This window comes from Loxodonta africana, chromosome 24 (genome assembly GCF_030014295.1).
Source record: "Loxodonta africana isolate mLoxAfr1 chromosome 24, mLoxAfr1.hap2, whole genome shotgun sequence".
Lineage (NCBI taxonomy): Eukaryota > Metazoa > Chordata > Mammalia > Proboscidea > Elephantidae > Loxodonta > Loxodonta africana.
In genome coordinates this window covers 61,859,846-61,875,857 of record NC_087365.1, presented here as the reverse complement: position 1 = coordinate 61,875,857, position 16,012 = coordinate 61,859,846, and the positions used below count along the sequence as shown (strand labels likewise).

The following is a 16,012-nucleotide window of genomic DNA, read 5'->3' as shown; positions in this document are numbered from 1 at the left end:
AGGGAACTGACAGGAGCAGGGCCTCAGTGCTGAGCACCCACTGTACCCCAACTCACCCCATGTCTTCACCTTTCCTTTAGCAGAGCTCTCACTCCTGCATTGGCAGACCTGCAGATGTGAGAGCCCAAGTTCCCTGAGCCTGTGACGGGGCCTCACCCTGGTATGGTGACACCTTCATGGGGCACTGAGTCCTGCCTGTGGACTGGCTGCTGCTATTCCTCTGCTCCTGACTCTAAATTCTGAGGGGCTGCACACGGGGCTGGCACCAGGCAGCTGATGGGTTTTGTCTGGTCTACTTCAAAATGTTCTAAATAGTTGTCAACATTTAAAAATTGAGAGATTTTCACAAGACTCCATATTTCTTCTATTGTTTGAAGATTCAGACCACCTGCCCTGCTGAGGTCTTCTTAGCTCCCGGCTGCCCCTTGGATACTGGGACAGGTCCCCAGTGGTCAGTCCCTGGTGCACCCTGGGGCCTCCTCAAACCCAGCTCATTTTATTCCTCTACTTTCCTGCCTGACCTTTCTACAGCAGAGCCGAAAAATACCTGAATGAATCACAAGGGCTAGGCTAAGATCTTTATTTGTTTGAGTTTACTTTCAAAGTTTCAGGATATTTCTGAAGCCTTGCCTTCTGGGGGCTAAAACTCAGGTTTAAAATTCAAAACACTCCCTACCCCCTGCCCAGACACCTTTCCTTGGTTCCAACATCCGCTATGATTATCTACTGCTGCTCTCAAGAGAAAAAACCTGGAGAAAATATCGTGTGTTTGTTATCAATAGGTCGGTTAGGTTGAAAGGTTGCAATAGGAACACACCCACCCACCCACCCACCCCCTTAGGCTCTGTTTTTGAGAGCTGAGCAGTCTCTTTTGTGAAGGCAGTTAGAAAAATCATTTACTATGTCAACACTGGCTGTGCTGAGACTGGTGTTTACTGTGGTGACTGTGTCTTCAGCAATAAAGACAGGTCCTGTGATTCCGTGTTGCCAGTGACTGAGAAAGCAGTTCTCTGCGGAAACTGTTTTGGGCTTTTACAAAAAAAAAAAGAAAGAAAAAAATCAGAAAACCATTAAAAATCTCCAATAACACGAGTCTTTTGGTTAAAAAAACCAAAACAACTCAGAAAAAGGGAACTTTAATATTTTTGTAGAGGGGCTCCTAAACATCATTTTGGGTCATTTACCTCTCCCTCCCCTGCCCAAAGTAAATAAAGAGCAGAAAAGTACTTCCAAAAGCCATTGCTTCATACCAGCGAATTTTATTTTGTATCTGGTCTACTTACCTTCCTGTCTGGGGGAGGGGTCTGTGGTCATTACATGGCAGTCACCTTTGAGCCTCAGAGTCCCATCCCCCGGAGAACTTCGTTTATTGACTTAAAAGTGGAGGGGAAGGCCCACGGTAGTCCCAGCTGGAGGGTAAGCAGGGGAGTCCGCGCAGACTCGGTTCCCAGGACCCGCCAGTCTGGCCAGCCCCGCAGCCCCCCAGCCCCAGTTCCCACGCGTTCCCCAGCATTGAGGGTAGAAGGCTGCTTGCACCCAGCCGAGTGCGATCATGTTTTACTGCAGGAGAAATAGTCCTCAGGGTGCCAGCGCGCACGATGCCGGCCCGCCCTCCGGTGACCACCACCGGCGAGGGTCGCCCCTCTGTACACATCTGTCCCCGCCCTGCCCCCTCTGTCCGCCGGATGTCACCCATCCCGGTGATCGCGTCTGGCCGGTAGGCCTCGTCCACCCACTAGTGCCTCAGAAGCGGCTACCGGGGGGTGTCCAGGCGCTCTTGCGGCCCTCACGGTGCGCGTTTGGTGGTCCCTGCTTTAAGCGGTGCCGCCGAGACCTCGGCAGGCGGCGGGGGTCTCCGGGGCGTGCACCTGCGCCCCTCCGGCGGCCCTTCCCCGTGCGTTTGCCGGGGTCTCCCGGCCCCGGCTCCCCTGGCCCCCCGCCGTCCTCCCGAGCACCGCCGCCTGCACGCCCGGTCACGGCGTCGGCCCGGAGCCTCGCCCGCTGGCGGGGAGCAATGGCGGCCGAGCCGGGGTGCTGCTCTCCGCCACCGCTCCCGGGCCCGCCCGTGCTCCCCGTGGCGCCCGGCGCGGCCTCCCGAGCTCTCCAAGCGGCGGCAGCGGGGCGGACTGCCCGGCCGCCCCTCGTCGCTCCGTCGCCCGCCAGCCCGCCCGCTCTAGTCAGCTTCGGCCGCAGCCATTTTGGAACGAGCGGAGACAAAGAGCTGGCCGCCGCCGCCACCCCCGGCCGGCCTCGTCCGTCCCCGCAGTCCGTCCCGACCCGGCCGTCCGCCCCCGCACCCGCCGCCCGGCCCCGACCTCCAAGCCCACCGGCCGCCCGCCCTCGCCCCGGCCTCTAACGCTTGCAGCCATTTGTCGCGCCTTTTAAGCGCGCGCCGCAGCCAATGGGCGCCCGCCGGGCGGCGGGGCGGGGGCGGTGCGCGCGGCTGCGCCTGCGCACTGGCGCCCGCCCGCGGCCCCGCCCCGCCCCCCCGGCCGAGCGGCGGCGGCGGCGGCGGCCGAGGAAAAAAGATGGCGGCGGGCTCGGATCTGCTGGACGAGGTCTTCTTCAACAGCGAGGTGGACGAGAAAGTGGTGAGCGACCTGGTGGGCTCGCTCGAGTCGCAGCTGGCGGCCAGCGCGGCCCACCACCATCACCTGCCGCTGAGGCCCGACGCGCGGGCCGCGGCCGCCGCGCTCGGAAACCACGCCGGGAGCGCCGGCGCCGAGGCCGCCCCGCCGGAGCGGCCCGCAGCAGGTAGCCGGGGCCAGGCGGGGCGGGCTGTCAGCGCGGCCGCCGCGCGTCCTCACCGCTCTCTCCTTGTTGTTGCAGGGCCCGGAGCCGCCAGCCACGGCGCCGCGCGCCCGCCGCCGTCCGAGGGCCCCGCGCCCGCCCCGGCGCCCGCCCCGGCCCCGGCCGCCGCGGGCCCCGAGCCCGGCCCCGCCGCCAGCCCCGCCGCGGGCCCGGCCAAGCCTGCCGCCAGCCCCGCCGCGGGCCCCGCGCTGCGCGCCGGCAAGCTGGGCGGCCCCGGCGCCGTGCAAACTTTGAATGGGAGCAGCGTGGTGGTGAACTCGCTGCGCGCCGCGCCGCCGGTCAACAACGGGCCCGCGGCCGCGCCGCCCCCGGCCAAAGCGGGCGCTGTCAGCGCCGCGCAGCCCGCCGGCTCCGTCATCCAGGCCGCCGCCGCCGCCGCCGCGTCCCCCGCCGCCCCGGCCCGGCCGTCCGGCACGCCCGCGGGACCCCCGGCCGCCGCCGCGCAGAACGGGAGCAGCACTGGGATCGGCGCGGCGCTGGGCGCAGGGGGCGCGCCGGCGGGGGGCGCCGCCGCCGCCGCGCCGGCCCTGCAGGCCGCCCCTCTGGTGAACAGTCAGCCGGCGCCCCCCGCGCCCCCTGCCGCCGCGCCGCCGGCGCAGGCCGCCAAGGCCGAGTCCCCGAAGACCTCGGTGCCCGCGGCGCCCCCGCCGCAGACGCTGCCGGCCAGCTGTCCGGCGGGCGCGGGAGCAGGCGTGCTGCTCGGGCAGACTGTGCCGCCGGCCGGCCCCCCGCCCGCGCCCGGCGCCCCCGCCGCGCTGCCCAAGGGCGCGGCCGCCCCGAGCCTGCCGCCCCGGACTCCCACGGCCGCCGCGCCCGGCCTCCGGGCCACCCTGACGCCCACCGTGCTGGCCCCGCGCCTGCCGCAGCCGCCGCAGAACCCCACCAACATCCAGAACTTCCAGCTGCCCCCAGGTAAGTGGCCGCCCCCCGCGGGCAGGGGCGGGTCTGCGAGCCGCGGAGTTCCGGGAAGTACCCCTACTCACTCACGGAGACGCTAAGGTCACCTGTGTCCTACAGGGCGGGCGGCGATTTATTTGGCTGCGGTGTAGGGGCTGGGGCTGCACAGGTGTAGTAGCCTCTAAAAAGGTGTTGTGGCAGCCCGGGCTAGGGCTGTGTGCGTGTATGTACACGTGTGTGTAGGTACATGTATGTGTTTGTGTACACTTGGATATGTGTGTACATGCTCGGGTGTGTGCATAAATTACCTGCTTATGTATCTGTGTGTACGTACACCTGTGTGTATATACATGTATGTGTGTGTATGTCTGTGTGTGTTTATGTATATCTGTGTTTGTAGGTACTTTTGTGTGTATACAGGCACGAGTATACGTCCATGTATACTTGTGTGTGTTTATCTACCCCGTGGGTGTGTACACACCTCTGTGTGTGTAGAGTTCCTCTGACTAGGTATGTACACTCACGTGTGTATGTATACCTGCGTGTATGAGTGTATGTACACCCGAGTGTATACGTACATCTGTGTGTACCCGTGTGTGTAACGTACCTCTGTGTACGTGCGCTTGTGTGTGTATGTACATCTGCATGTAGGTACACGTCTGTGTAACACACCTTTCTCTGTACCTGTATACCTGCATCTGTAGGTACCCTTGTGTGTGTGCATGTACTTCTGTGTGTGCTGTGTGTATATCATACCTATGCATAGTAAACCTCTGTGGGTGTGTGTGCGCGTATGCATGCCCAGTGCAGCTGTGGGTTTCCCACCCGTGACGTCCTGGTCTGTCACTGCGTGTCCTGCATTGCTTGTTTGGTTGTGGCAGACTCGCAGTTGGGTGGCTGGCCTTGCGTGCCCCTGCCCCCGTGGGCAGCAATAGCAGCGATTGCAGGGACAGGTTGTCCAGAGGTTGGGCGTCACGGGAGCACAGTGTACTTGGAGCTCGGGTGGTCAGGCTTCCCCTTCCTGGTGTCTGGCCTGTGTCCCCACCTGGCTCCTTCCTGCTCCTTTACCATCTGGCTCTAGAGGTCCCGACAGTGGGCTGGAGAGACCCCTCCTAAAGGTGCTGTCGCAGCAGGGTGGCCTCTCTCTGGGAGCTGGCGAGGTGTGCACTCTGCCTGCGGTGATGGGGCCCCCTACACTGCAGCCTCCAGTTCAGCCTGAGCACAATCCTCCCGGCACATGTCCTTCCTGGTCGCGTCCGTGTCTGAAAACCATGCTTGAGTATCATCTTAGCTGGACTTGTTACGCTGTCAGTATTTTCAGTTCAGCAGAGACACTGTCAGGACTGCCTGGTTAGTTGTGCAACTCTGGAAGCCGTTGGTGGTCAGAGGCTCTCCAGACGCTCCAGTGGGTCTGAGAGTGGTTCAAACCCAGAACATTTGCAGAGGGAGGCTCTGGGGTCAGCAGCTGCCTCAGCCTTCAGCGTCTCGCTGCACAGGCTGCCGCTGGCCCTGCAGCTGAAGTTTGACAGTGAGGGATTCCCTCAGCAGCCAGCCTGGGGCAGGTCTTAGAAGGAGTCGCCTCCTCCTTCCCATCCACTCCCCCAGCTTCAGGACTGTGGGCTCGGCCGAGGCTCCGCCCTCACGGGTCACATGGGTGGGTCCAGTTGTAGTAGAGGGTGGCAGTAGTGAAGACAGCACTGCCCATGCTGCCCCCGCCTCCCGCCCCCGCGGCCCCTCCTGCTCTCTGGAGCAGGACTTGTCGCTTTGGAACAATTTTGGAGTTTTAGAAGAGGAGGAGGGTTAACCTGTCAGAGGGTGAGGGTGGGACGGGTGCTAAACTGCCAATGGGGTCCCTTCTTGCTCCCTTCTTGCTCGGGAGGTTTACGGCCCAAGTTCTCTTTGTGGCGCTACCTAGACGCACGGTGCAACAAAGCCAGGGTGCTGAAGCGTTTGTGGGGTGTTTTATTGAAGGCTCTGCTTTGCCCATGACATGTGTTTTGGCCTTTTAGTGGAAAGTACATCTGACCTGTAGTAAAGTTTGACAGACGTAGTTCTGGGCTGTACTGTATCATGTGAAATGTCAGAGCACTTTTTTTGCACATACCTTTGTGTCTATTTGTTAAAATGTCCCTGAGCAGTCCTGCCTTTTTAGCACTCTCCTTCCACGGTCACCCAGACTTACCCCTATGCTGTAGGTTCACTGTTGAAAACTGGGGTGAGTTTTGTGGGAAGGGAGGTTTGGGAAATCTGCGCTCTGATTGACTTGGGGGCTGGAGAGGGGCTGAGCCCGCGCTGGATGGTCCTTGAAGACCTGTGGTTTGTCCATTCACCAGGGCCAGCTGGGCTGCCTTGCTCTGAACCCAGCCCAGGTAGAGCCCACCTGTTTATTTCTGTTGGGGAGGAGGGAGCCAGGATAGGAAGGGGGCTGTGCCGTCTTCACTGCATCTCTGTCAGCTCCTGGATGTCTGCATCCCACCAGCAGACAGACCCTCGGAACAATCTGTGAAAATGCTGATTCTGTGCATGGGTTCTCGTGAGTCTGGGTGTCCCCATGTCTATGGGAGCAGAATAGCGCATGCTGACATCCGGTGACAGATGTTGAGGGCTGTGCTTCCAGGGGCCAAATGCTTCCTGAAAGTCATATTTACATCCATCCCTTCGTGTCCCCACCTTCAGCTGATCTGCTCATTAGGGACTCTGATAAGTTACATCACTTTGTTTTCATGACAACAGAAGCAAAGCAAGTATGGTTAAGACTGTGAGTTGTGCACGTCCTGACCGAAGTTGTAAATCGAAACAAGTTATACATACTTCAGTTACAGTATATTATTGGTTAATGAGAAATGTTAAGTTGTCCTAGTTGATGCTTCCTCTTCATTGGAAACTTCTCTCGTAAAAGTATGTAAAACTGGGGTGGAACCAACTTAAAAATATGACTCTTGCTTGGCTAACAGCCTGTGCCTGTTGTGGCTCAGTGATACCAGCTTGCAGAGGTGTTGGGGAGGGCTGGGTTTTCAGAGCTGCACGTAGGTGTCAAGTGCAGTCACTTAGGTCCGTGGCAATTGGAGTCCTGTGTGAAAAGGGCTCGCCCCTTGCAGGTTCCCAGTTCCAGGGTGGAGAGCTGAGGGACACAGGTTTCACTGTGACGTCTTTGGGGGCAGGTCATAGGTCTTATACATACTTCATCCTGTTTGTTGAACTTGGTTCTAGCCAGGATAGTTCTTTGGCAGGATAGTTTTGTGGCGTACTTGGGTGCCATCTAGTCGATTCTCACTCATAGCAACCATGTAGGATAGACTAGAACTGCCCCACAGGATTTCCAAGGCTATAATCTTTATGGAAACACATCGCCAGGTCTTTCTTCTGTAGATCTTCTGCAGGTAGGTTTGAACTACCCACCTCTCAGCAGCTGAGCGCTTAACCATTGCACCGGGATGGTTTCGTGTATTTGCTTGTTAAGGAGCCCTGGTGGTGCAGTGGTTAAAACACTCAGCTGCCAAACAAAAGGTCAGTAGTTGGAATCCACCGGCCGCTCCATGGGAGAAACACATGGCAGTCTGCTTCCGTAAAGGTTATAGCCCTGGACACCCTATGCGGCAATTCTACTCTGTCTTGTAGGGTCGCCATGAGTCAGAATCGGCTTGTTGGGAGGTAGCAGAGTCTAACTTTTGTCTACTCTGGGGTAACTGGAGAACATAAGGCATCTTTAGAGAGGCTCTGGCAACAGAGATGCTGTCCCAGGTACGCTGAGAAGCACCAGTTCTGCACGGTTTAGAATAGGCGTAATGTCAACACGAGATCGTGATGGTAGTTGAAAGAAGGAAGAAGTGATTTTTTTTTCTCAAATTAACATGTGCGTAGATGGCTTTGGAACATCTTTTCAGATCGGTGTTCACCGTAAGGATGCTCACTCGGAGGGTTATCTTTTGGCATGTTAGCATTTTTGCTAACACCTGGGACCTCTGCTCATTCTGCTTTCCTGGAGAATTTGTTCTCCTGTTGGTCTGAGAGGTTTGGCCAGGTGTGGGTTCTCACTCCCGGGCAGAGAACCATTTCCTCCCAGTAGGCCTAAATACCCTGACCTGGGAGCGTGTGATTTGCTCCTTATTTTAAGATGCATATTTCCAAGGTGGACCTGCTTCTGAGGAGAGGTTTCTGAGGCATTGGTTCCCACCGCGGTGAAGGTGTTAGGTGTTGGCAGGGAGAGGAGAGAGAAAACCTCATCTTAGGTGGGCCGGGGTCGAATTCTGGGAGGCCTTGCCCGAAGCTAGGGGTCAGAGGGTGAAAGGCCACCACCTCTGAAGTTAGGGCAGCCGGAAGTGCTGGTGGCCAGCTTTTGGCACTAGGGACGTTCTTAGAAGTCCAGACTTTGTGAATTGAGGGCACGCCTGCTGTTTGACCTCAAACAAACCATACCGTTCCTTGGAGCCTCAGTTTCCCAGCTATGGAGGGGGTGATCATTTTGTGAAGCTGTAGAACTCCAGCAGGGAGGATGCACACACCAGCATCAAGCGGCGTTTGCTGTTGCTCCTGCCTTCTCCCAGTCTCCCTGTTTCCCACCATTTCAGACAGGCTGCTGGAGTGGAGGTGTTCTCTGTGGCCGAGCATCTGCAGAGGTTGGCGGGCTCTGCGTCAGAGCTTCTTCATACACAGGAGATGGCCGAGGTTGGCGCAGGGGCCGGTCTGGGCAGAGGGTGTGCCATCTGCTGCAGAGAGCACGGACTTGGGGCGGGGACTTGTTCTGGACAAAGGCATGAACCGACTTTGCCTCTTGATAAGCTTAGGTAACGGTGACATTTGAAAAGAAAAAAGAAAAATAACTTTTTGCGGAGCTAGTACAAGGCCAGCACTGGGCAGCCCTACCTAGCTTAGAACAAATGTAGCTTCTCTAAGCATTTCTCTTTCGAACGGCTGGGTGTCAGGGGACATCCTTGAAGGGGGGCAGGGAGTGCCTTTGTCCTTGTCCCTCTGTCTGGGCCTCGTCTGTCTGTGTCCGTTGTCTTGGGCTGAACTGGGAGGATATGTCAGGCTCATATAGTGGGCATCTGGGGAGCTGGTGGAGGTCCTGGTTTAGCCACAGTTGGCCAAGGGGGCCCAAAGGAGACTGGGGTCTGTATCTGACCGCTAGCTCTGTCAAGGGTAGTGTGCTGTGCTTGGTGGTGGGTTGTCTGTCTGAAGAGAGGATGGTTTTCCAGGTCCTTCATACTTAGCTGTTTGCCAGGAGACCCTCTGGGGCCCCTTGAGGATGCCGGTTGGGAAAATGCTGTCTTAGTTCAGGTGGCCTAGGAGCCCGAGGTTAGGGCCAGGGGTCTGTGAGGCTGGCCTGCTCTTCTCCAGGGGCAAGTGTCTGGGTGGCCCTGGCTGCCCGCGTTGTCCTAGAGCCTCCCGGGCTGGAGTTGGGGTCACTGGGCTCCCAGTTGTGCTGTGGGGAGTTTCCCATGAAAAACCTGTACAAGGTTTCTGAGAGTTAGCTGGCGGTGCACTCTCTGGCAGTGGGGTGTCATCAGAACTGTGCTGACCCAGTTCGGACCCTGCCCTAAAAGTGGAGCAGCTCAGAGGACCAGAGCACAGGGGTGACCAAGTGTGCGTGCGTATGTGTTCATGCGTGCATGTGTGCGCACATGCGTGTGCTTGTGCGCATGCACATGTGTGCTTATAATGCTGTGTGTACGTACATGTGCACGTATGTGTATGTGAGTGTGTGCATGCATGTACACGTGTGCATGTGGCGCAGGTGTGCGTATTCAAGTGTGTGACTGTTTTCTTGATTTCAAAATAAAATAAAGGCAGTTTCTGGTATGCTTCCGTGCCCATTTCTGTGTATAAATTTAAGCTTTTCTGTATTTAAGTGATAAACCTGAAGAAGCTTTTATAAATAGCTAGTGACATGTGAATTGATCAGAACATAATTAATAACTGTTTCTGAAAATCTTGACGTAGAGATTTGAAAGGACTCTGGAGAGACTTGCCTGAGATGATGGGGGTAATTTGCATAGTCCTTAAAATCCCTTCTACTCTTCTTCCTGTCCACAGTAAGCAGGAGTCGCAGGTTGTCTGGTCTTCTGGGGAACTGGCTGTTCAGGGCTCTCACCTTTGGAATTTGTCTTGAGCTAGAGGTTGGCAGTCTTTTGCTTCATCAGGCCTTTGGTGGTAGTAAAGCAGTTAAGTTAAAACACGGGGGAAGAAAGAGGTGCGTTCCGTGGCGGCCTTCTGTTCTGGGTGCTGTGCGCCTGCTGGGTCCTTTGCTGTGTGTCTTCAGCGTGTCAGAGCTTATACTTTAAAACCCCGGGGAAGCAGATCAAGAACTACAAGGTCAGATTTGAAAATTCAGAACTTTGCATTTCTGTGGGGAGTCCCTGGGTGGTGCAAATGGTGAAATGTTTTTGGCTGCTAACCGAAACATAGGAGGTTCGAGTCCACCCAGAGATGCCTCAGAAGAAAGTCCTGGAGATCTGCTTCTGAAAACTCAGCTATTGAATACTCTGTGGAGCATGGTTCTACCCTGACACACATGGGGTCACCAGGAGCTGGAATCAACTTGATAGCAACTGGTTGGTTGGTTGGTTGGTATATTTCTACGGTAGGGCCACGTTAACATTGAATTAAAATGGTTGATCTGTGTATGTTCTTGAATGTCCACACCAAGAAGTTAAAGCTGCTTAAAAAAAGATTGTCCGTAATTTAGGCAAAACTCAAATTGGAAAAGTGCATAGACTCCTGTTGCCCTGTTTCTCCTATTTCCCTGGTTCCCGGCTTCCCTGACCTCAGGCACCCCAGGCCCCTCACAGTTGCTGCAGCCCAGGGTGTGAATGGGTACAGGTGGGGACAGGGGTTTCCATTGCTCGGGTGTGGGCGTCATTCATCCAGGCGCCGTTGGGACCGTGTCTGAGGAGAGACGACGCCGGGCTGGTGAGCTTGGCCTCGCAGCGCACCAAGGTCTGAGAGCCTGAGCTGGCCTCGCATTCTCCTGTCCAGCAAGTGGGGTCTGGCTGGGACCTTCCTGCCTCTTCCTCTCTGCAGTGTAGGATGGTGAGCTTAGGGGGCTGTGTCTGGAAAAAGCAAAAACAGTTGTGACATATTGGATGTCAGGTGTTAGAGACAGGGTGAGCAGTCAGAACCTCTGTAGCTCTACCAGGGCCTTGTTTGGGGGTCAGAGGTCAGGTGGGCAGAGCCAGATGTTAAGCAGGGGCGGATTCTTGTGGTACTCTGGGTGGCTGGCCAGGTGTGGCCTGGCGGTCAGTGAGGGGGTTTGCCTGGCGTACCTGCAGTCATGTTGTGGGATCAGGTGATCTCACCGAAAGCACTTTGCAAAAAGAAGGTGCCAGAAGGAAGGCTGTCAGGCCGCGATAGTGTGGACGGGCACCTTTTACAGTGTGTGAAGGGGGAGGGCATCTGTTTTCGTTTTTAAACTTTGCATGAGAGTATGTGAACAGCAACTTGTGAGAAGTTTTTGAAGGAACTTTTTATGGATTTCACAGAGGAACTTTCTCCTCAGGGTTGTAAATACAATCTGTGTACAGAGGTATCGAGGGTGGAACGCTGAATGCTGAGTGTTAGTTAGCAAACAGCAAAGAACGAAGAGGAGCCTTCATCCAGTCAAGCTTGATCCTTGTGAAAATGCTCTAAGAGACTAGTATCTGAAGTGCCAGCATGGTTGACCGTGAAAGAGGAAAAGTATTCTTTAAAATTGTTTTTTTATTTTATCATGGTAGAATATAACAAATTTTGCCATTCTAACCATTTTTTAAGTGTACAGTTCAGTCAGCCGTCACCACCTCTACAGGAAAGCAGTTTTGATTTGATTTTTTTTATGTAACTATGTTATAAAAGTCAGCCATTTGCAAACGACTTATTTTCCTGTGTGCTTTTTCTCGTGAGATGAATTCGTACTCACTGTAGGAAGTTTGGAAAGCAAACAAAACCATGAAAAAGATAGCCGACATTTTGGGAAGCATCGTGTGGTCTGTGTCTGTGTGTAAGTTTTTTATTTTCACAAAGCTAGGCTCCCCCATGATGCTGGGGTGTGAACTGCTCTGTGCTGCAGTGGTGTCTGCCCTCCCCCACCCCGGATGGTCTCTGAGACTCTGCCCTTCTTGCCACCAGGGAGCCCCTGTGGTGCTCGAGGGTGGGACGCAGCTGGTCAGCCCCGTTGTCTGTAGCAGATGACCCTCGGTGAGTGCCTTTGAGTGGACCCAGCTTCTCCAGTCTCTGACACAATTGCTTTCCAGAAGACTGGGCCAGTTTACACTTTCAGAGTCATTAGAACCATCACCAAAGTCTTCCGTCTTGGAAGTTGGTCCCCTTTCACAGAAGAAACCGCGTCTTGTTTTGAACCAGATTTCTTTGCTAAATCATGAGATGGCTCCCTTTCTGCGTGATGCCCGTGGTCTTCGGTGATGGCCGTGGCCTGTTTGTGTTCCTTTATGCTCCGGCATGTGTCAGGCCAGCGTGCCAGGCCGATGCGGGTGTTGGGGGCCGGTCTGGGGGGGGGTGGTCCTGAGGCTGAACAAGCCCCTGCCTTGATGGCAGTGAGTTTGGTTTTGGTTTTTGGTGTGGTGACTCTGAGGAGCTCCGGTAGCACAGTGATGAAGTGCTTGGCTGCTAACCCAAAGGTTGGCGGTTTGAACCTACCCAGTGGCCCTCCTGGAGAAAAGCCTTGTGATCTGCTCCCATACAGATTACCTCCAAAAAAACCCCGTGGGGCAGTTCTGCTCTCTGACATGGGGTTGCTACGAGTCGGAATTGACTCAGTGGCACACAACAACGACAACATTTAACAAAGGGGCTGGGGACTTTGATGGACACCAAACAGGCTCCGTTGTATGGACCCTCAGGCCAGAGGGGGGCTTGGTGGGGCTATCAGTCAGTCAGCAAACATGAGCACCAGCTTCAGGTTAGAGCTCCGCTGGGGTTTGTGATCTGCCAAGAGTCAGCTAGCTTCAGTCCTGGCAGGCTGCTGTCTGATGGAGCTGTGTTTGGGAACCAGGAGCAGGTCAGTTATAAGGGGTGGGGGCCACGCTAATGGAGTGTAATTTTTAAATAGGACATCACTAGCCACGCCTTCCCCCCAGCGATGTTCTCAAAATAGCATTTTACCTGCTATCTTCAGCTTCGGACATCCTGAGCTTTCCCTTCCCTGTTCTGCTTAGATAAAAATTGTTTTTAGCAGTTCAGAATGTTATTTTGAAAACCCTAGAGCGGTGAGTGAGAACAGCCTCTAGACAGGGCGAGCCTGCACTCCCTGGCGAGGGTGGGGAGGTCTGTGTGCTTCAGGCTGGGTCCTAGCCGCCTGGGTGCTGCATCCTCCTGGACACTGACTGCGTAGACCAGGGCCTGCCTTCAGGGCACTCAGTGCTTTCACCTCTGACATCCGCTGGTCTAGGTGCTCTAAGGCTGAGTCTGAGCTGGTGAAGGCAGGGGTCCCCTTCCTTCGCTGGGTACCCAGCAAGCCAGGCACAGCCCCTGCTGGGTCTCTGGACTGGGGCATATCACTTGAGGAGGCTGTACAGCCCCGCTGACCACTAAGTGCTCTGGCCTGTCGGTGGCCGCACTTCCCAGCCTGGCTGCACTGGGGTCCTGGAGCGGGTGGCCTTGTGCTCCGAGGGGAACCATGGGGTGTACCTGGCTCCCAGCTTGCAAAGCCATAGGCACAGCCTTGGGAAGACGGACAGGGAGTTTCTCTTGTGCAGGATGGGGCCACACGCAGATGGCTCCGTGTGGCTGGCTCCATGTGACTTGAAGTGAGCCCCGCTGTGTGTGTGCATGGCCAGGTTGTAGACACATGCCACGTGAAAGTGCAGGAATGACCTGCAGTGCAGCTCTGTGTATTTCCCTAGGACGGAACATGCACGTGGCATCACTGTCCCTGTTCATATGTGTACCAGTCTGTGCACATGTGTGGGGCTGCAGCAGTGCTGTGCTTGTTTATGTCTGTACTAGCGTGTGCATATGTGTGAGACCATGGCACTGCTGTGCCTGTTCATACATGTACTAGTCCATGCACACGTGGGCTGCAGCATCCCTGTGCCTGTTCATGTGTGTACTAGTCTGCGTACACATGTGGACTGCAGCACTGCTGTGCCTGTTCATACATGTACTAGTCCGTGCACACGTGGGCTGCAACACTGCTATGCCTGTTCATACATGTACTAGTCCGTGCACACATGTATGGCTGCAGCATTCCTGTGCCTGTTCATACATGTATGAGTCTGTGCACACGTGGGCTGCAGCACTGCACTGCGTGTTCATACATGTACTAGTCCGTGCACACATGTGGGCTGAAGGATTGCTGTGCCTGTTCACACATGTACTAGTCTGTGTATACATGTGGACTGCAACACTGCACTGCCTGTTCATACATGTACTAGTTTGTGCACACATGTAGGCTGCAGCACTGCTGTGCCTGTTCATACATGTGCTAGTCCGTGCACACATGTGGGCTGCAGCACTGCACTGCTTGTTCATACATGTACTAGTCTGTGCACACATGTGGGCTGAAGGATTGCTGTGCCTGTTCACACGTGTACTAGTCCGTGCACACATATAGGGCTGCAGTGCTGCACTGCCTCTTCAGACGTGTACTAGCCCATGCACACATGTGGGGTGCAGCATTGCTGTGCCTGTTCACACACGTAGTAGTCCTTCGTACATGACTAGTCTGTGCACACATGTGGGGCAGCATATGCTTGTAAGAGGTTGGAAAGTTGTCCTGAGGATGTACCCCAAATTCTCAGTAGTGGTTGCTCCTGGGAGGCTGCTGTATGGGAGTAGGTCTAGGGATGGGATCAGCTTTCTGTAATCATTCATTTTTCTTAGAGATTTGAAGCATGGTCATTTTTTCCCTTAAATAATTTTTATTGTGCTTTAAGTGAAAGTTTGCAAATCAAGTCAGTCTCTCACACAAAAACCCATATACACCATGCTACACACTCCCAATCACTCTCCCCCTAATGAGACAGCCTGCTCTCTCCCTCCACTCTCTCTTTTCGTGTCCATTTCACCAGCTTCTAACCCCTTCTGCCCTCTCATCTCCCCTCTAGCAATGGTCATTTTTAACAAGCATTTTTTCTGGGTGGGTGGTACCTGGGTGTTTATTCTTGTTGTCTGTGTTTTAAAACTTCTTTAAAGAAAAATCACAGAGGTAACTGTCAGTTGATGCTCAGTGGCACGTCTTTGACACACGCCAGGCGGAGCCACAGAGATGGGGAGGATGAGGCCTTGGTGACTGAGGTGTTTCGTGTGTGTCCACAGCCCCCTAGCTGGGTTCTCTGCTCGGTCCTTACGCACCTGGTTCGTTCTCTGCTCGGGGGCTGAACCATTTCGGGGCCTCCGGGGTTCCTGTGGAAACTCTGGAAAAATTTACAACTTCTCAGTGGCCTGAGGGTACTAGGCAGCTCCTACAAAGCTGGTGTCCCCTGGGTTTCCTGCAGGTCTCCACTGTGCATCTGAGCCGAGTTTAGGCGGCAGATTGAGAGTCAAGGCCGGGGCTGTGTTGCCCGGCTCTGCCCTTTAGTTTCGAGTGTGGAGTGTGGTGTGGCCCTCTGCCCCTTAGCATCAGGCGTGGTGTGTGGTGTGGCCCTCTGCCGCTTAGCATGAGGCATGGAGTGTGGCATGCTCTGCCCCTTAGCATCAGGCGTGGAGCGTGGTGTGCTCTGCCCCTTAGCATCAGGCGTGGAGCGTGATGTGGCCCTCTGCCCCTTAGCATCAGGCGTGGAGTGTGGTGTGGCCCTCTGCCCCTTAGCATCAGGCGTGGAGTGTGGTGTGGCCCTATGCCCCTTAGCATCAGGCGTGGAGTGTTGTGTGGCCCTCTGCCCCTTAGCATCAGGCGTGGAGTGTGGTGTGGCCCTCTGCTCTGTAGCATCAGGTGTGGAGGGTGTGTGCTCTGCCCCTTAGCATCAGGCGTGGAGGGTGTGTGCTTTGCACCTTAGCATCAGGCATGGAGAGTGGTGTGCTCTGCCCCTTAGCATCAGGCATGGAGTCTGGTGTGCTCTGCCCCTTAGCATCAGGCGTGGAGTGTGGTGTGGCCCTCTGCTCCTTAGCATCAGGCGTGGAGTGTGTGTGCTCTGCCCCTTAGCATCAGGTGTGGAGTTCGTTGTGCTCTGTACCTTAGCATCAGGCATGGAGTGTGGTGTGCTCTGCCCCTTAGCATCAGGTGTGGAGTTCGTTGTGCTCTGTACCTTAGCATCAGGCACGGAGTGTGGTGTGCTCTGCCCCTTAGCATCAGGCGTGGAGTTCGTTGTGCTCTGTACCTTAGCATCAGGCGTGGAGTGTGTGTGCTCTGCCCCTTAGCATCAGGCGTGGAGTT

General features: G+C 55.6%; 1 protein-coding gene across 1 annotated transcript in view; it reads left to right on the top strand.

Moving 5' to 3' along the window:
* Nucleotides 1-2,526: 2,526 nt before the first annotated feature.
* The window catches only part of TAF4 (TATA-box binding protein associated factor 4), a 114,809-nt gene continuing 101,323 nt past the window's right edge, over nucleotides 2,527-16,012 (top strand). The window contains exon 1 of the mRNA XM_064276443.1: nucleotides 2,527-3,723. Coding sequence (XP_064132513.1) covers nucleotides 2,529-3,723 — 1,195 coding nt within the window. The 5' untranslated portion in view covers nucleotides 2,527-2,528. The remainder of the gene's footprint in view (nucleotides 3,724-16,012) is intronic.